This window comes from Oncorhynchus tshawytscha, linkage group LG08 (assembly GCF_018296145.1).
Source record: "Oncorhynchus tshawytscha isolate Ot180627B linkage group LG08, Otsh_v2.0, whole genome shotgun sequence".
NCBI lineage: Eukaryota > Metazoa > Chordata > Actinopteri > Salmoniformes > Salmonidae > Oncorhynchus > Oncorhynchus tshawytscha.
Genome location: NC_056436.1, coordinates 4,263,856 through 4,284,906, shown reverse-complemented (window position 1 = coordinate 4,284,906; position 21,051 = coordinate 4,263,856). Strand labels below are relative to the sequence as shown.

The 21,051-nt window shown below is 44.7% G+C and overlaps 2 gene segments (V, D, J or C); both read left to right on the top strand.

Moving 5' to 3' along the window:
• Positions 1–899: 899 nt before the first annotated feature.
• Positions 900–1,606, top strand: LOC112256980. The segment is given in 2 exon segments: positions 900–1,041; positions 1,243–1,606. Coding segments are annotated over 2 exon segments (372 nt in total).
• A 10,887-nt stretch (positions 1,607–12,493) lies between these two features.
• Positions 12,494–21,051, top strand: part of LOC112256981 — a 9,363-nt gene continuing 805 nt past the window's right edge. The window contains 4 exon segments of the C gene segment in view: positions 12,494–12,621; positions 14,439–14,788; positions 14,943–14,969; positions 18,773–18,879. Of these exon segments, the coding sequence occupies positions 12,528–12,621; positions 14,439–14,788; positions 14,943–14,969; positions 18,773–18,879 (578 nt within the window).

Below are 21,051 nucleotides of genomic sequence, written 5' to 3'. Positions count from 1 at the left end.
AGAAATGCAATGGTTCATTGTCTAACACTTATAGTCTAAAACTTTGCACATACACTGCTGCCATCTAGTGGCCAAAATCTAAATTGCACCTGGGCTGGAATAATACATTATGGCCTTTCTCTTGCATTTCATAGATGATGGTACAAAAACAATTCATGTTTTTTTTCTTTGTATTATCTTCTACCAGATCTATTGTGTTATATTCTCCTACATTAATTTCACATTTCCACAAACTTCAAAGTGTTTCCAATCAAATGGTACCAATAATATACATATCCTTGCTTCAGGTCCTGAGCTACAGACAGTTAGATTTGGGTATGTCATTTTAGCAGAAAATTGGGGGGGGGGGAAAGGGGCGGATCCTTAAATATGATATAACGGCAACTTCTGCAGCCATAAAGGTGATGTTTTATGTCAAGACATCAACCATGAGAGATGGGTTAAACATAGCTTTTAAATCAAACTGTGAATTTGATTGAATATATCTATGTTCCCCCTTATATCTTAATGTAATGACATACAAAGAGAGAAAGGAGGATGGAAAGAGAGGAAGGAGGAGGGTGATTAGAGGAAGGAGGAGGGAAAGAGAGGAAGGAGGAGGGGAGAAGGAGGTGAGGAGAGGGGAAGGAGGAGAGGAAGGAGGAGGGTGATTAGAGGGAGGAGGGGGTAGAGAGGAAGGAGGAGGGTGATTAGAGGAAAGAGGGTAGAAGGAGGAGAGGAGAGGGGAAGGAGGAGAGGAAGGAGTACCTGAAAAGAGGAAGGAGGAGAGGAAAAGAGGAAGGAGGATGGGAAGAGAGGAAGGAGGAGGGAAATAGGTAGGAGGAAGGGAGAGGAGGAGTGGAGAGAGGAAGGAGGGGAATAGAGAGAGGAGGAGGAGGAGAGAGGAATGAGAGGGGGGAGTGAGAGAGAGAGAGAGAGAGAGAAAGAGAGAGAGGAGAGTGAACGGAGGAGAGGTTCAGACTGTCCCTCTTTCTCTCAGTCCTCTGATGTCTGTCAGGATGAAGTTGTTGTGTGTGACTCTGGTTCTCCTCCTCACTGCAAGTAAGAACTGTCCTCTACTTACACACATGACAGGCTTCACAAATCAGCAGTGTGGAAACTGATATCCTGCGTGTTCAAAGTCAACCTGATCATTGTTCCTGCGATCATTGAAATGACAGAAATGATTTTAAATTCGAATCACTTTCAGGTTGATGATACTTTATAGATGTTTTAATGTTTTATGTCTGGTTTTCTTCACAGATTTCTGTGACGGTATAACAGTTCAACAGTCTCCTGTCCTGTCTGTGTGTAGAGAAGGAGATGCGTCAGTCACTCTACGGTGTTACCACGACGACAGCAGCTACTACTACATGTTCTGGTACCGACAGAGAGACAACAACATGGAGATGCTGACATATTCTCAGGGTCAAGGCGTGTGGGAAATACAACCTCCCTTTGAGAAGGATGTACATTACACCATGAGCAGGCCGGAGCTGACTAGATCCACTCTGGAGATCAAGAACCTGGAGGTCGGGGACGGGGCTGTGTATTACTGTGCTTCCAGTACAGCACCATGACTCAGAACAGATACACTTCCTTACAACAACCCTTGAAGCCACAGGAGGAGGGGGGGAGAAACCACAGCAGAGAGAAGGGGAGAGGAGGGGTAGTGGGGGTGTAGTTGGTGACATCTCTAATTTCTTGGTATTTTGTTATTCGTCCTCCATTTATAACCTTTTATTTTAATTGTAGACGTTTTTTCAATTTTAAAACATGACCAAAAAACAAGCAGTGAAGAAGAACAATATTCTCATGTTGGGGCTCTCCGTCTTCTTCTGGACTTAGGGCTCTCCGTCTTCTTCTGGACTTAGGGCTCTCCGTCTTCTTCTGGACTTAGGGCTCTCCGTCTTCTTCTGGACTTAGGGCTCTCCGTCTTCTTCTGGACTTAGGGCTCTCCGTCTTCTTCTGGACTTAGGGCTCTCCGTCTTCTTCTGGACTTAGGGCTCTCCGTCTTCTTCTGGACTTAGGGTCTTCTTCTGGACTTAGGGCTCTCCGTCTTCTTCTGGACTTAGGGCTCTCCGTCTTCTTCTGGACTTAGGGCTCTCCGTCTTCTTCTGGACTTAGGGCTCTCCGTCTTCTTCTGGACTTAGGGCTCTCCGTCTTCTCCTGGACTTAGGGCTCTCCGTCTTCTTCTGGACTTAGGGCTCTCCGTCTTCTCCTGGACTTAGGGCTCTCCATCTTCTTCCATCTTCTTCTGGACTTAGGGCTCTCCGTCTTCTTCTGGACTTAGGGCTCTCCGTCTTCTTCTGGACTTAGGGCTCTCCGTCTTCTTCTGGACTTAGGGCTCCTCATCTTCTTCTGGACTTAGGGCTCTCCGTCTTCTTCTGGACTTAGGGCTCTCCGTCTTCTGCTGGACTTAGGGCTCTCCGTCTTCTTCTGGACTTAGGGCTCTCCGTCTTCTTCTGGATTTAGGGCTCTCCGTCTTCTTCTGGACTTAGGGCTCTCCGTCTTCTTCTGGACTTAGGGCTCTCCGTCTTCTTCTGGACTTAGGGCTCTCCGTCTTCTTCTGGACTTAGGGCTCTCCGTCTTTTTCTGGACTTAGGGCTCTCCGTCTTCTTCTGGACTTAGGGCTCTCCGTCTTCTTCTGGACTTAGGGCTCTCCATCTTCTTCTGGACTTAGGGCTCTCCGTCTTCTGCTGGACTTAGGGCTCTCCGTCTTCTTCTGGATTTAGGGCTCTCCGTCTTCTTCTGGACTTAGGGCTCTCCGTCTTCTTCTGGACTTAGGGCTCTCCGTCTTCTTCTGGACTTAGGGCTCTCCGTCTTCTTCTGGACTTAGGGCTCTCCGTCTTCTTCTGGACTTAGGGCTCTCCGTCTTCTTCTGGACTTAGGGCTCTTCGTCTTCTTCTGGACTTAGGGCTCTCCGTCTTCTTCTGGACTTAGGGCTCTCCGTCTTCTGCTGGACTTAGGGCTCTCCGTCTTCTTCTGGACTTAGGGCTCTCCGTCTTCTTCTGGACTTAGGGCTCTCCGTCTTCTTCTGGACTTAGGGCTCTCCGTCTTCTTCTGGACTTAGGGCTCTCCGTCTTCTTCTGGACTTAGGGCTCTCCGTCTTCTTCTGGACTTAGGGCTCTCCGTCTTCTTCTGGACTTAGGGCTCTCCGTCTTCTTCTGGACTTAGGGCTCTCCGTCTTCTTCTGGACTTAGGGCTCTCCGTCTTCTTCTGGACTTAGGGCTCTCCGTCTTCTTCTGGACTTAGGGCTCTCCGTCTTCTCCTGGACTTAGGGCTCTCCGTCTTCTTCTGGACTTAGGGCTCTCCGTCTTCTTCTGGACTTAGGGCTCTCCGTCTTCTGCTGGACTTAGGGCTCTCCGTCTTCTTCTGGACTTAGGGCTCTCCGTCTTCTGCTGGACTTAGGGCTTATTTCGATCCACATCACAGAAGTTCAGCTTTACAGCGTGACTGAAATTGAAAAGCCATGTTCCCGCTTAATCGGAGACTGCATTCAGTGAACCAGTCGGCTCAATCGGATCAGAAAAATACCTTTCAAATTTTGATTGCGGAATCTGTGACGCTTCAGTGTTACGGATTGAATAGAAAAACCATCTTCCTGTTAATGTTTTTGAAATCAGAAAACTGTTCAGATTTGAGTTTTGTGACCTCTTAATCGCTGGCCTAGTCAGTGATTCTAAGGTCATACGTCATGTCTATATTAGATTTTGATTGGCCAATGCATGTCAGAGTTTTTCTCCTCCTCTTTTCTCCACCATTATTCCTGACCGACATTTGTCACCTCAGCTGAGAACTCCTATATGGTCGCCAGATCGCTAGTTTTCTTGGTAAAAGGGAGTTTGAAATATTATAGGCACTTTTTGAAATGACCTCCAAGACATTTCACCAAGTTGTCAACAGAGACACCTGAACCACAGAGAAGTTGTCAACAGAGACACCTGAACCACAGAGAAGTTGTCAACAGAGACACCTGAACCACAGAGAACTTGTCAACAGAGACACCCGAACCACAGAGAAGTTGTCAACAGAGACACCTGAACCACGGAGAAGTTGTCAACAGAGACACCTGAACCACAGAGAATTTGTCAACAGAGACACCTGAACCACAGAGAACTTGTCAACAGAGACACCCGAACCACAGAGAAGTTGTCAACAGAGACACCGAACCACAGAGAAGTTGTCAACAGAGACACCTGAACCACAGAGAAGTTGTCAACAGAGACACCCGAACCACAGAGAAGTTGTCAACAGAGACACCTGAACCACGGAGAAGTTGTCAACAGAGACACCTGAACCACAGAGAAGTTGTCAACAGAGACACCCGAACCACAGAGAAGTTGTCAACAGAGACACCTGAACCACAGAGAAGTTGTCAACAGAGACACCCGAACCACAGAGAAGTTCAATATTTTTGGTTAAATTCTCAGCAATATTCACAATTGAATTCAGGACAGAATGCTTGAATAGTATTTGTTTATGTTGTAGCTAGGTAACTGTTGTTAGCTAGCGGGTCATAGCTTACTCTCCAACCGGTGACAGAGGAGCAATACCTCTGCTATCAGGAATGTGCACAGGGGCCAGCAAATTGAGGGTACATGACTCCTTGCCCACCCCAGCATTGGCCCCCACACAGACAGAGGTATACTTACCAGCTTATTTTTAAAATTGTATTTAACCTGGCAAGTCAGTTAAGAACAAATCCTTATTTACAATGACGGCCTACCCGGGCCAAACACTCCCCTAACCCGGACGACGCTGGACCAATTGTGCGCCGCCCTGTGAGTGATACAGCCCATGATCGAACCTGGGTTTGTAGTGACGCCTCTAGAACTGTGATGCAGTGCCTTAGACAGCCACGCCACCCAGTCCCCTTCTTCCACAAGCCGAAGAGGACTGTAACGTTAGTAAACAGCCACTGGGAGCGGGAGGACATTTGTCCATCAGGTTCATTATTTAATTGAATTCATAACTTTTTTCACAAGCTCCTTTGCTGCATCTAAGTAAGCTAACATTCACTAGAACCAGTCCTCAGGCCATCAGACTGTTAAATAGTCACCACTAGCCGGCCTCCGCCCAGTATCCTGTCTGAACGTTAGACACTGTTACTAGCCGGCTACCACCCGGTACTCAACCCTGCACCTTAGAGACTGTTGTCCTATGTACAGATATGCATCTGTTGGTCATAGATACCTTAAAAAAAGGTAGGGGTGTGGATCAGAAAACCAGTCAGTATCTGGTGGGACCACCATTTGCCTCATGCAGCGCGACACATCTCCTTCTCATAGAGTTGATCAGGCTGTTGATTGTGGCCTGTGGAATGTTGTCCCACTCCTCTTCAATGGCTGTGGGAAGTTGCTGGATGTTGGCGGAAACTGGAACACGCTGTCGTACACACCGTTCCACAGCATCCCAAACTTGCTCAATGGGTGACGTGTCTGGTGAGTATGCAGGGCAGGGAAGAATTGGGAAATTTTCAGCTTCCAGGAATTGTGTACAGATCCTTGTGACATGGGGCCGTGCATTATCATGCTAAAACATGAAGTGATGGTGGCGGATGAACGGCACGACAATGGGCCTCAGGATCATCACGGTATCTCTGTGCATTCAAATTGCCATCGATAAAATGCAATTGTGTTCATTGTCCGTAGCTTAGGCCTGCCCCGTACCATAACCGCACCGCCATCAAGGGACACTGTTCACAACATTGACATCAGCAAAATTGCCGAATTCACACACTTATCAAGAGAACATCCCTGGTGCTCTTTACTGCCTCTGATCTGGCGGACTCACTAAACAGAGAACATCCCTGGTCATCCCTACTGCCTCTGATCTGGAGGACTCACTAAACAGAGAACATCCCTGGTCATCTCTACTGCCTCTGATCTGGAGGACTCACTAAACAGAGAACATCCCTGGTCATCTCTACTGCCTCTGATCTGGAGGACTCACTAAACAGAGAACATCCCTGGTCATCCCTACTGCCTCTGATCTGGAGGACTCACTAAACAGAGAACATCCCTGGTCATCCCTACTGCCTCTGATCTGGAGGACTCACTAAACAGAGAACATCCCTGGTCATCCCTACTGCCTCTGATCTGGAGGACTCACTAAACAGAGAACATCCCTGGTCATCCCTACTGCCTCTGATCTGGAGGACTCACTAAACAGAGAACATCCCTGGTCATCTCTACTGCCTCTGATCTGGAGGACTCACTAAACAGAGAACAGCCCTGGTCATCCCTACTGCCTCTGATCTGGAGGACTCACTAAACAGAGAACATCCCTGGTCCTCCCTACTGCCTCTGATCTGGAGGACTCACTAAACAGAGAACATCCCTGGTCATCCCTACTGCCTCTGATCTGGAGGACTCACTAAACACACTGTCTGAGTGTTGGAGTGTGCCCCTGGCTATCTAGATAAAATACCAAATCAAATAGTGCCATCTGGTTTGCTTAATATAAGGAATTTGAAATGATTTATACTTTTACTTTTGATACTTAAGTATATTTTAGACCAAATACTTTTAGGATTATACTCAAGTAGTATTTTACTGGGTGACTTATACTCAAGTAGTATTTTACCCGGGGGACTTTCATTGTTACTTGAATCATTTTCTATGAAGATGTCTTTACTTTTACTGAAGTATGACACCTGGGTACTTTTCCACCACTGCTAGTATATAAGCCTACCCTTGATATCAAATGAAGCTCTTCGATTAAAAAGGGAGACATTTCTCAGAGGTGATCCTACACTGACCTCTGGAGGGTAACTGTGGGATTACACAAAGTCACACCAGAATTCTGTAGTATCCTTTTCAATTCAATTCCATTGGTTTGAGATATAAAACAAAAGAAACACATTTAAGATTATCCCTAAATACATATATACCTTTTATACAAACCATTCCACAATATAATGATACTGTCACTAAAGCAGATACCTCCTACCAGTTAAATAAAGGTTGAATAAAAAATAAATAAATAAAAAAGATATGATCAAATGCAATTAGAATCAAGTTAGAATGTAGTGCAAGTTTAAGACTGGATCTTGTCAGCCCTGCTCTATGATAGGCTGTTACTGTCACTTGATGCAGCATGGCAGGGGAGAGGAGAGGGAGAGGGGACAGGGCTGTGCCTTAGACAGCTGTCATTTACATTTTTAGATTTAAAAAAAACATTCACCTGTCCTTCCCTCCTCTCCTCTCTCTCCTCTCCTCTCCTCTCCTCTCCTCTCCTCTCCTCTCCTCTCCTCTCCTCTCCTCTCCTCTCCTCTCCTCTCCTCTCCTCTCCTCTCCTCTCCTCTCCTCCTCCTCCTCCTCCTCCTCCTCCTCCTCCTCCACCTCCTCTCCTCCTCCTCCACCTCCTCTCCTCCCCCTCCTCTCCTCTCCTCCCCCTCCTCCTCTCCTCCTCCTCCTCCTCCTGCTCTCCTCCCCCTCCTCCTCTCCTCCCCCTCTCCTTCTCCTCCCCCTCCTCTCCTTTCCCTCTCCCCTCTCCTCCTCTCCTCCTCCTCCCCCTCCTTTCCTCCTCTCCTCCTCTCCTCGTCCTCTCCTCCTCCTCTCCCTCCCCCTCCTTTCCTCCTCTCCTCCTCTCCTCCTCCTCTCCCTCCCCCTCCTTTCCTCCTCTCCTCCTCTCCTCCTCTCCTCCTCTCCTCCTCCCTCTCCCCCTCCTCTCCTCCACCTCCTTTCCTCCTCTCCTCCTCTCCTCCCCCTCCTCTCCTCCTCTCCTCCTCTCCTCCTCCTCTCCTCCCCCTCCTTTCCTCCTCTCCTCCTCTCCTCCTCCTCTCCTCCTCACCTCCTCCTCCTCTCCTCCTCCTCCCCTCACCGCCTCCTCTCCTCCTCCTCCTCTCCTCCTCCTCTCCTCCCCCTCCTCCTCCTCTCCCTCCTCACCTCCTCCTCCTCTCCTCCTCCTCACTGCCTCCTCTCCTCCTCCCTCTCCTCCTCCTCTCCTCCCCCCTCCTCCTCCTCTCCTCCTCCTCTCCTCCCCCTCCTTTCCTCCTCTCCTCCTCTCCTCCCCCTCCCCTCCTCCTCCTCTCCTCCTCCTCTCCTCTCCTCCCCCTCCTTTCCTCCTCTCCTCCCTTTCCTCCTCCTCTCCTCCCCCTCCTCTCCTCCCCCCCTCCTCTCCTCCACCTCCTCTCCTCCTCCTCTCCTCCTCCTCTCCTCTCCTCCCCCTCCTCTCCCTCCCTCCTCTCCTCCCCCTCCTTTCCTCCTCTCCTCCTCTCCTCCTCTCCTCCTCCTCTCCTCCTCTCCCCCCTCCTCTCCTCCACCTCCTTTCCTCCTCTCCTCCTCTCCTCCCCCTCCTCTCCTCCTCCTCCTCTCCTCCTCCTCTCCTCCCCCTCCTTTCCTCCTCTCCTCCTCTCCTCCTCTCCCTCCTCCTCTCTCCTCCTCCTCTCCTCCTCCTCTCCTCTCCTCCCCCTCCTCTCCCTCCCTCCTCTCCTCCCCCTCCTTTCCTCCTCTCCTCCTCTCCTCCTCTCCTCCTCCTCTCCTCCTCTCCCCCTCCTCTCCTCCACCTCCTTTCCTCCTCTCCTCCTCTCCTCCCCCTCCTCTCCTCCTCCTCCTCTCCTCCTCCCTCTCCTCCCCCTCCTTCCTCCTCTCCTCCTCTCCTCCTCTCCTCCTCCTCTCCTCCTCACCTCCTCCTCCTCTCCCTCCTCCTCCCCTCACCGCCTCCTCTCCTCCTCCTCCTCTCCTCCTCCTCTCCTCCCCCCCCTCCTCCTCTCCTCCTCACCTCCTCCTCCTCTCCTCCTCCTCACTGCCTCCTCTCCTCCTCCTCCTCCTCTCCTCCTCCTCTCCTCCCCCCTCCTCCTCCTCTCCTCCTCCTCTCCTCTCCTCCCCCTCCTTTCCTCCTCTCCTCCTCTCCCTCCCCCTCCCCTCCTCCTCCTCTCCTCCTCCTCTCCTCTCCCCCCCCTCCTTTCCTCCTCTCCTCCTCTCCTCCTCCTCTCCTCCCCCTCCTCTCCTCCCCCTCCTCTCCTCCACCTCCTCTCCTCCTCCTCTCCTCCTCCCTCTCCTCTCCTCCCCCTCCTCTCCCTCCCTCCTCTCCTCCCCCTCCTTTCCTCCTCTCCTCCTCTCCTCCACCTCCTCTCCTCCTCCTCTCCTCCTCCTCCTCTCCTCCTCCTCCCTCTCCCCCTCCTCTCCTCCTCTCCTCTCTCCCCCCCTCCTTTCCTCCTCTCCTCCTCCTCTCCTCCTCCTCCTCTCCTCCCTGCTGCTTTTCTTAGTACTGCTGACGGAAATAGAAGCTGTCAGTTTGGATCAGGATCCCACTCCAGTAACAACAGTAGAATGCCATAATATTCATTATAAACATTACATTTGGATATTGTCTTTTCACATTGTCTTTTTGATTGATCTTATTCATTACATCAATAGAGAGAAAAAAGTTCATATCCAAATGTAAATGTTTATTATTAAAATCATGAATTTGATGTTCTATTTATAGGGTCAGGATCCAACTGCAGTAACCCTCCGTGCCGAGGCACCTGCTGCTACAGACAGATACTGAGAAACTGAGATGGTGAGAGAGATACAGAGAGAGAACAGGGGAGGGGAAATAAACAACAGAAAGAACAGAACAAGTGTTTTTGTGTGATGCTTTCACACTGTGGGGACAGGGGGCCACGGTGATATATTTACATAGAGACGCCGTACAAAAACCTCCTACCATTCACTTCCATACAGGGGAGGTCTGGGGCCTATTCACACACTACTACAGACTGTCGAGGAGTCTGGAGAGATGTTTTGATAATACTGAAGGATAAAACAAGATTTCAACAAGTCTTCAGGATTATAAAATCTACTTTATTGGGAGCATTTTCCTAGGCAAGACAACAAACTTATGAAGTCAGATTTAGTTACATAAGGGAGTTTGTTTGATTCATGTTTGACCATAAAATCTCCTCAAATGTTTTGCTGAACTCAGTAGTTCTTTTTAGAGTATCTCTGAGTATCTCTGAGTATCTCTGTTCATATTCCCTTGAGGCAGAATGACAAAGAGATCTGAGGTATTTTTGGAAGAGGAGGCAAACAATGTGACACTGGAAGTGAGGCCTACTTTGGGAATGGAACCAAACTCACTGTTTTAGGTAAGTTCACTTCAGATGAATGACATTGATATAGATGTGTAACCCTGGAGATGTTTGATTAGTGTCTATGATTCAGCTGAACTAAATGGTTGATGTGAAAACACTGTGACTTCAACCCAACCAGCCTACTTTGGCAATGGAACCAAACTCACTGTTTTAGGTAAATACTTCCTCATTGATTTACTTCCTGTACCTGACAATGTTATATTTATGGATCTAATAGTTCATTTGAACAATTGACAAGTCATAAAAAGCGGTTATTATGTTAGATGCCAAATACGTAGACAAGTTCAGTAGCTACTGGTTGGCACATTACTGCTCAGTATGTCCGCACTGTGACAACTATAATCCTGCATTCTTTGGAGCAGGAACCAAACTGACTGTTCTGGGTAAGAGAATATTCACCATGATGGAACTAATGGGTCTCTATGTGTGGTTTAGGGGTTTGGTGATGTGAGGAGTTAGTTGATTATAGATTCAGTACATTAGATTAGTTCATACTAGTGTTACTCCACTCAATGCTTTTTGATGTTAAGCCTGTACACTGTGCCAACTATGAGGCCCATTTTGGACAAGGCACCAAATTAACAGTTCTCAGTAAGTAATCCCGTACACTATGTTTGGCGTACGGACAATGAATGTGAGTGAGACAACATACTCGTGAGAAGAGATTTGATATCGTAGTATTACAGTATGTTTGAGTCATCTGTGTCGGTCTTGTTTAACTGGTTAAAACACGGTGTTGATCGGTAGGACGTCTTGACCAATACAGTTATCGAAGGCCATGTATGATTTAAAGTTGATGAGAAAAGGACTTGGTTGACTAGAGCAGTATTCCACTGTACTGTGTTAATGGTGCCAGGCTCAGCACGTCTATATATCTATATTTGAGCAGTATTCCACTGTACTGTGCTAATGGTGCCAGGCTCAGCACGTCTATATATCTATACTAGATCAGTATTCCACTGTACCGTGCTAACGGTGCCGGCCAGGCTGACTTCGGTGGAGGAACCAGGTTAACTGTTCTAGGTGAGAAATGACACTGAAAAAAAGAGCAGTATTCTGTTGGTTATAAACCATGTAAACTATGTGGTTATAATGTATATAGAGAATGGTACTGTAACAGAATGACTGGGTAGTATCTATCGATCGTCCTCCTGACGTGGTTACATACAGGTGGAGTAAATCCACTGTGCTGGTGGTGTGGGCCAGGTTGACTTCGGTGGAGGAACCCGGTTAACTGTTCTAGGTGAGACAACACACCAACATAATATAACGTTGGCACCTGATTGGGATTTTAAAAAACTACATTTAAACACATTTATATGTAATGGCTACAGTCTGTAGGTTACAGTGTGTGGTTGATATTCATGGATTGGAATGTGACCTAAAGATTGGTTGAGGTGGAACTTACTTGAATTTCATTAGTAAAATAGTCCCCATAATTGATTTGGTTGTTAAACTATGTCAGATTTAACCCCCTCAGCTGAATGTCTCAGAGGTCCTGTGAAGAGGTTTTGAATAACTTTTTAACAGAGTAACAAAGATGGAGTCGAAACAAAGTCAGAGAGACAGTAATGATACTGCTTTGAGTCTCTGTGCTCGTACTCGGAGGCATATTTTGGAGCCGGCACCAAACTCACCGTTTTAGGTAAGAAAATGAACAATGAACTGTTGTGGACTCTATCTGACAAATGTACACGAGGGAATAACAAAGACCAAAACATTTTTACATTTGGCAATATAGAAAATGTTGTGTTTGACTATACGTCTAAATGGTGTTAAAGTAAGAGAGTGTATTTGAATGGATCACAGTAAATGCAGTAGTTATGTGCTCCAATCATAATGGTTATAACGCTGTCTGGCTCCGTGCCCAGACACAGTCTGCCTTCATTATAATACCTATCAGCTAGAGGAGAAGAGGTTCCTTCGCAGGAACCAGACACAGTCTTAGGTACTTAGCAGTGGAACCAGACACAGTCTTAGGTACTTCGGTCAAAACAATGATCATTTCATCTCTACATAATCTGGAAATGATTTTGTGATGTCATTACATTTCATAGAATAACTAAATCCAACAACCAAAGACAGCAGGTTGGGGGTGTAAAGGCTACAGCTAAACTCTGCTAGTGCTGAGTAGTGAGGAGGGGTTATTTCTGTAGCTGTGTATCAGTGTGAGCACCACCCAGGCGTACTTCGGCAATGGCACCAAACTCACAGTTCTGGGTGAGAAAACTGATTCTGTCATCTGTTATCTATGCCGTCATGAGTTTATCTGTTACTGAAAGAGACGGTCTTATTTTTTTTATCCGGTGTGTGAACCAGAGATGGAGAGAAAATATCTTTATGGTTTATAAAACAATGTTCCAATTCCTCAGGCGTTTGGTTTGTAATGAATCTATATTGTGGTGTTGTATCCGTTTGAATGGAAGTGCATAACAGTACAGAACAGGCAACAGATCTGTGTCAGATGTCATCCAGTGTCTGTAATGTAGAGCATGGTATGTCTCTGTGGTACACGGATAAGGCAGAGTTTGGTCCAGGTACCAGACTCACTGTTCTAGGTAAGGGATTCAGCTTTTCAACTTTCTTTAAAAAAATATTGCAAATACATCATCATTAAATTATTTTTAAATTAAGGGGTTTGTTTGCTTTGCATTCCTGGCATAGTTGAGCATGAAAATATTCAGGGGGGGGACATTTAAGCTGTACAAAGAGCTAATGATGAAGTGAATTAGCCCTATGCTCTGTCGACATAGACATGCTTAGAAATACGATATTACTTCCTTTGCTACAAGCCAAACTACTGCAAATACACCAATGGGTAGCTAGAATCCTCTTGGTTTTCTGTCTGTGAGGATGTGGTGTGCTCTGGTGCTTATGCTGCCTACTTTGGAGAGGGAACTAAGCTAACAGTTCTGGGTAAGAAAACTGTAATACTGGTAGAATACTGTAAGAATACTGTTATAATACTGTAGTAATACTGTAAGAATACTGTAATACTGTTAGAATACTGTTGGAATACTGTAGTAATACTGTAAGAATACTGGTATAATACTGTAGTAATACTGTTACAATACTGTAAGAACACTGTAAGAATACTGTAAGAATACTGTTATAATACTGTAAGAATACTGTTATAATACTGTAAGAATACTGTTATAATACTGTTACAATACTGTAAGAGTGTAAGAATAATACTGTAATACTGTTACAACACTAAGAATAATGTAAGAGGAATACTGTAATACTACTGTAATAATAATGATACTATAAGAATACTGTAATACTACAGTAATAATAATGATACTATAAGAATACTGTAAGAATAGTGTAATAATAATACTGCAACAATAATAATACTTCTATAATGCTGTAGTAATAATAATACTGTAAGAATTCTGTAAGAATAATACTGTGATAATACTTCAATAACAATGCCGTAATACTACTGTGATAATAATACGAACACTATTGTAATAATTCTACTGTAATAATAATACTGTGATAATACTTCAATAATACTACTGTAATAATAATACTGCAACAATAATAATAATAGTACTGTAATAATACTGTAATACAACTGTAATAATACAGCTGTGATAATACTGTAATAATACTACTGTAATAATACTACTGTAATAATACTGTGATAATACTACTGTGATACTGTTATAATACTACTGTAATACTACTGTAATAGTAATACTGTAATACTACTGTAATAATAATACTGTGATGATACTGTGATAATACTGTGATAATACTACTGTAAAACTACTGTAATCATAATACTATAATAATACTGTGATAATACTACTGTGATACTGTTATAATACTACTGTAATACTACTGTAATAATAATACTGTAATACTACTGTAATACTACTGTAATAATACTACTGTAATACTATACTAATACTATGATAATGCTGTAATTACATTATATATAGGGGTGTTACAGTGCAGTAACAAAGTGGTTAATTCCAAGCTGCTGTCGTACACCCTCTGTATCTATGTGTTTGACTTGGCATACATTTATTGATGAATGACATTTATTGATTAAGACATTTTGTGATTAATGACATTTATTGATTTATGACATTTTGTGATGAACTGTCTCATTGATTCATTTTGTGATGAACTCCCTCATTGATTCATTTTGTGATGAACTCTCTCATCGATTCGTTTTGTGATGAACTCTCTCATTGATTCATTTTGTGATGAACTCTCTCATTGATTCATTTTGTGATGAACTCTCTCATTGATTCATTTTGTGATGAACTGTGTTGTAAAGCACTCGGGTTCAGGTATGATGTCGACAGCAAACAGAGCCATTGATTGGGTGTTAAAATACTCCACTGTTTCCTCCATGCAGATCCAAACATCAAAGTCACTGAACCCACAGTGAAAGTCCTAGCACCCTCCGCTAAGGAGTGTGAAGATAGAAACAAGAAGAAGAAGAAGACCTAGTGTGTGTAGCCACCCGCTTCTACCCCGACCACGTCACGGTCTTCTGGCAAGTCAACAATGTCAACAGAACTGAAGGTGCCGGGACCGACAACAGGGCCTTGTGGGATAAAGATGGTTTATACAGTATCACCAGCAGACTGAGAGTCCCAGCCAATGAATGGCACAAACCAGAGAACAGATTCACCTGCAATGTCAGCTTTTACAATGGGACTGACAATATACAAGTGAATGACACCATTCGTGGAGATCTCCAAGGTAATAAAACAATGAACACTGTCTGTGTTTCTGAGAAGAAAGAGATTTGACTGAACTAGTACACTAGTTTTGAGACTCTAATGCATTCCCCAATGCCTAAGTGGTACCGTGGTGTATAATCTCATCTGAAACTCTCCTTCTCTGTTTCTTTCAGGTCAAAGTGGGGGAGAGATAACGACAGGTAAATGTGCCCATTTTATACTACAGTTATTTTTCTACATACCTAAATACATGGCATACTGTACTGATGACCTGCATACTGATGACCTGCATACTGATGACCTGCATACTGTACTGATGACCTGCATACTGTACTGATGACCTGCATACTGATGACCTGCATACTGTACTGATGACCTGCATACTGTACTGATGACCTGCATACTGATGACCTGCATACTGTACTGATGACCTGCATACTGTACTGATGACCAGCATACTGATGATCTGCATACTGTACTGATGACCTGCATACTGATGACCTGCATACTGATGACCTGCATACTGATGACCTGCATACTGTACTGATGACCTGCATACTGATGACCTGCATACTGATGACCTGCATACTGATGACCTGCATACTGTACTGATGACCTGCATACTGTACTGATGACCTGCATACTGATGACCTGCATACTGTACTGATGACCTGCATACTGATGACCTGCATACTGTACTGATGACCTGCATACTGTACTGATGACCTGCATACTGTACTGATGACCTGCATACTGATGACCTGCATACTGATGACCTGCATACTGTACTGATGACCAGCATACTGATGACCTGCATACTGATGACCTGCATACTGATGACCAGCATACTGTACTGATGACCTGCATACTGTACTGATGACCTGCATACTGTACTGATGACCTGCATACTGATGACCTGCATACTGTACTGATGACCTACATACTGTACTGATGACCTGCATACTGTACTGATGACCTACATATTGATGACCTACATACTGTACTGATGACCTGCATACTGATGACCTGCATACTGATGACCTGCATACTGATGACCTGCATACTGTACTGATGACCTACATACTGTACTGATGACCTGCATACTGTACTGATGACCTGCATACTGATGACCTGCATACTGTACTGATGACCTGCATACTGATGACCTACAAACTGATGACCAGCATACTGATGACCTGCATACTGTACTGATGACCTGCATACTGATGACCTGCATACTGATGACCTGTATACTGATGACCTGCATACTGATGACCTGCATACTGTACTGATGACCTGCATACCTGTACTGATGACCTACATACTGTACTGAAGACCTGTATACTGTACTGATGACCTACATACTGATGACCTGCATACTGATGACCTGCATACTGTACTGATGACCTGCATACTGTACTGATGACCAGCATACTGATGATCTGCATACTGTACTGATGACCTGCATACTGATGACCTGCATACTGATGACCTGCATACTGATGACCTGCATACTGTACTGATGACCTGCATACTGATGACCTGCATACTGATGACCTGCATACTGATGACCTGCATACTGTACTGATGACCTGCATACTGTACTGATGACCTGCATACTGATGACCTGCATACTGTACTGATGACCTGCATACTGATGACCTGCATACTGTACTGATGACCTGCATACTGTACTGATGACCTGCATACTGATGACCTGCATACTGTACTGATGACCTGCATACTGTACTGATGACCTGCATACTGATGACCTGCATACTGTACTGATGACCAGCATACTGATGACCTGCATACTGATGACCTGCATACTGATGACCAGCATACTGTACTGATGACCTGCATACTGTACTGATGACCTGCATACTGTACTGATGACCTGCATACTGATGACCTGCATACTGTACTGATGACCTGCATACTGTACTGATGACCTGCATACTGATGACCTGCATACTGTACTGATGACCTGACATATTGATGACCTACATACTGTACTGATGACCTGCATACTGTACTGATGACCTGCATACTGATGACCTGCATACTGTACTGATGACCTGACATACTGTACTGATGACCTGCATACTGTACTGATGACCTGCATACTGATGACCTGCATACTGTACTGATGACCTGCATACTGATGACCTACAAACTGATGACCAGCATACTGTGACCTGCATACTGTACTGATGACCTGCATACTGATGACCTGCATACTGATGACCTGTATACTGATGACCTGCATACTGATGACCTGCATACTGTACTGATGACCTGCATACCTGTACTGATGACCTACATACTGTACTGAAGACCTGTATACTGTACTGATGACCTACATACTGATGACCTGCATACTGATGACCTGCATACTGTACTGATGACCTGCATACTGTACTGATGACCTGCATACTGTACTGATGACCTGCATACTGTACTGATGACCTACATAGTGTACTGATGACCTGCATACTGTACTGATGACCTACATATTGATGACCTACATACTGTACTGATGACCTGCATACTGATGACCTGCATACTGATGACCTGCATACTGATGACCTGCATACTGTACTGATGACCTACATACTGTACTGATGACCTGCATACTGTACTGATGACCTGCATACTGATGACCTGCATACTGTACTGATGACCTGCATAGTGATGACCAACATACTGATGACCTGCATACTGATGACCTACAAACTGATGACCAGCATACTGATGACCTGCATACTGTACTGATGACCTGCATACTGATGACCTGCATACTGATGACCTGTATACTGATGACCTGCATACTGATGACCTGGATACTGTACTGATGACCTGCATACCTGTACTGATGACCTACATACTGTACTGATGACCTGTATACTGTACTGATGACCTACATACTGTACTGAAGACCTGTATACTGTACTGATGACCTACATACTGATGACCTGCATACTGATGACCTGCATACTGTACTGATGACCTGCATACTGATGACCTACATACTGTACTGATGACCTGCATACTGTGCTGATGACCTGCATACTGATGACCTGCATACTGTACTGATGACCTGCATACTGATGACCTGCATACTGTACTGATGACCTGCATACTGTACTGATGACCTGTATACTGTACTGATGACCTACATACTGATGACCTGCATACTGATGACCTGCATACTGTACTGATGACCTGCATACTGATGACCTGCATACTGTACTGATGACCTGTATACTGTACTGATGACCAACATACTGTACTGATGACCTGCATACTGTACTGATGACCTACATACTGTACTGATGACCTGCATACTGATGACCTGCATACTGATGACCTGCATACTGATGACCAACATACTGTACTGATGACCTGCATACTGATGACCTGCATACTGTACTGATGACCTGCATACTGATGACCTGTATACTGTACTGATGACCTGCATACTGATGACCTGCATATTTATGACCTACATACTGATGACCAATATACTGTACTGATGACCTGCATACTGATGACCTGCATACTGTACTGATGACCTACATACTGTACTGATGACCTGCATACTGTACTGATGACCAACATACTGATAACCTGCATACTGATGAACAACATACTGATGACCTGCATACTGTACTGATGACTGATGACACTGGCCTAGATCATTGGTTGGATCCCCAGGACCAAGAAACACTAACCTAGATCATTGGTTGGATCCCCAGGGCCAATAAACACTAACCTAGATCATTGGTTGGATCCCCAGGGCCAAGAAACACTAACCTAGATCATTGGTTGGATCCCCAGGACCAATAAACACTAACCTAGATCATTAGTTGGATCCCCAGGGCCAAGAAACACTGGCCTAGATCATTGGCTGTGCTGTATCTTTCTCAATGGATGATCTGCTAACAATATCATCTGATACCACCTTAATCAAGGTCATTTGAATGTATTATTGTCCTTGCAGATTACTATGTGAAGAGCACCCAGACTGCCAAGCTGGCCTACAGCATCTTCATCGCTAAGAGTACCTTCTATGGCCTGGTCGTCATGGTTATGATTTGGAAGTTCCAGGTGAGTTCCCTGCAAATATGATAAAGGTTCATCACACAGTCATATCTCTCCTCTTCTATCTCTGCCTTGTGCTAAAGGAGTCCCAGATCAGTTTTGTACGGTCTTGCCAACTCCTATGGTCAGGTTGACAGTGACCACACAAACAGATCCCACTGGGCACACCATGTCGTTTCAACGTGGATAATTGGGAAATATTTGGTTTAGACGTTGATCAATGAGATTACAATTTATATTCACCCAATCAAAAAGACAGCCAAAAGTTAGTTGAATTTCCAGTGTGTTTTCCCCATGATTTCAACCATCTGAAAGCACAACACAGTTCAAATGGGGATACACCGTCAGATATTGAATCCTTTATAGAACAGATTAATGTGTTATCACTGGGCGTCATCTAATAGCACAACCACATGAGCTGGATGGCAGTTGAGAGTTACATTATAGTACACAGTACAAATGATCAATGCCATTTCAGATTCTATTTCGATTTTAAGCGGAGATCTCTCAACAATCCATCCCACGATAAGCACAGAGGTCATAATCAGTGAAAAATAGCATAGCTAAGCGTGACTGGGTTAAAACCTGGGATGGAAGACAGATGAACTCTCCAGTAGGAGGGGCTGCCCAGCATAATGTTTGTGTTTCTGATAGTGACCCTGACCTTGAATATCTGATATTGTTTTAAATCGATCAAAATTCAACATATTTTGTCTATGTTGAAATTAGTTTACCATAATGACACAATCCTGTGATTTAAATTTCACCCCCAAAAAAAACAGTTTACGTCGATTACTTTAAAATATATATTATTATACGTAGATTCCACGTCACAATACGTTGACACAGCGTTGAAATAACGTTGAAACAACGTTGATTCAATCAGTTTGAGCCCAGTGGGATGTCAGATGACAGGCAGGCGGGACACGCAGGACAGAACAAACAGATCTGGGATCAGGCTAGTTAACGACCATAGGAGTTGACAAGACAGCAAAAACAAATCTGGGACCAGGCTAGGTAATGACCATAGGAGTTGACAGGACAACACAAACAGATCTGGGACCAGGCTAGCTATGGGCTAATAAAGGTTTGAACCTGACACCATCATATAAATAAAACCTTGATTATATTTCTGTATCTCTGTGTTTCCATACAGACACCATACTGTCTTTATCCCCATACAGACACCATACTGTCTTTATCCTGTATCTCTGTGTTCCCATACAGACACCGTACTGTCTTTATCCTGTATCTCTGTGTTTCCATACAGACACCATACAGACACCATACAGACACCATACTGTCTTTATCCCCATACAGACACCATACTGTCTTTATCCCCATACAGACACCATACAGACACCATACTGTCTTTATCCTGTATCTCTGTGTTTCCATACAGACACCATACAGACACCATACTGTCTTTAATCTCTGTGTCTGTGTTCCCATACAGACACCATACTGTCTTTATCCTGTATCTCTGTTTCCATACAGACACCATACTGTTTTCATCCTGTATCTCTGTGTTTCCATACAGACACCATACTGTCTTTATCCTGTATCTCTGTGTTCCCATACAGACACCATACTGTCTTTATCCTGTATCTCTGTGTTTCCATACAGACACCATACTGTTTTCATCCTGTATCTCTGTGTTCCCATACAGACACCTGTCTTTATCCTGTATCTCTGTGTTTCCATACAGACACCATACTGTCTTTATCCTGTATCTCTGTGTTCCCATACAGACACCATACTGTCTTTATCCTGTATCTCTGTGTTTCCATACAGACACCATACTGTTTTCATCCTGTATCTCTGTGTTTCCATACAGACACCATACAGACACCATACTGTCTTCATCCTGTATCTCTGTGTTGCCATACAGAAACCATACTGTCTTTATCCTGTATCTCTGTGTTCCCATACAGACACCATACTGTCTTTATCCTGTGTCTCTGTGTTTCCATACAGACACCATACTGTCTTTATCCTGTATCTCTGTGTTCCCATACAGACACCGTACTGTCTTTATCCTGTATCTCTGTGTTTCCATACAGACACCATACAGACACCATACTGTCTTTATCCCCATACAGACACCATACTGTCTTTATCCCCATACAGACACCATACAGACACCATACTGTCTTTATCCTGTATCTCTGTGTTTCC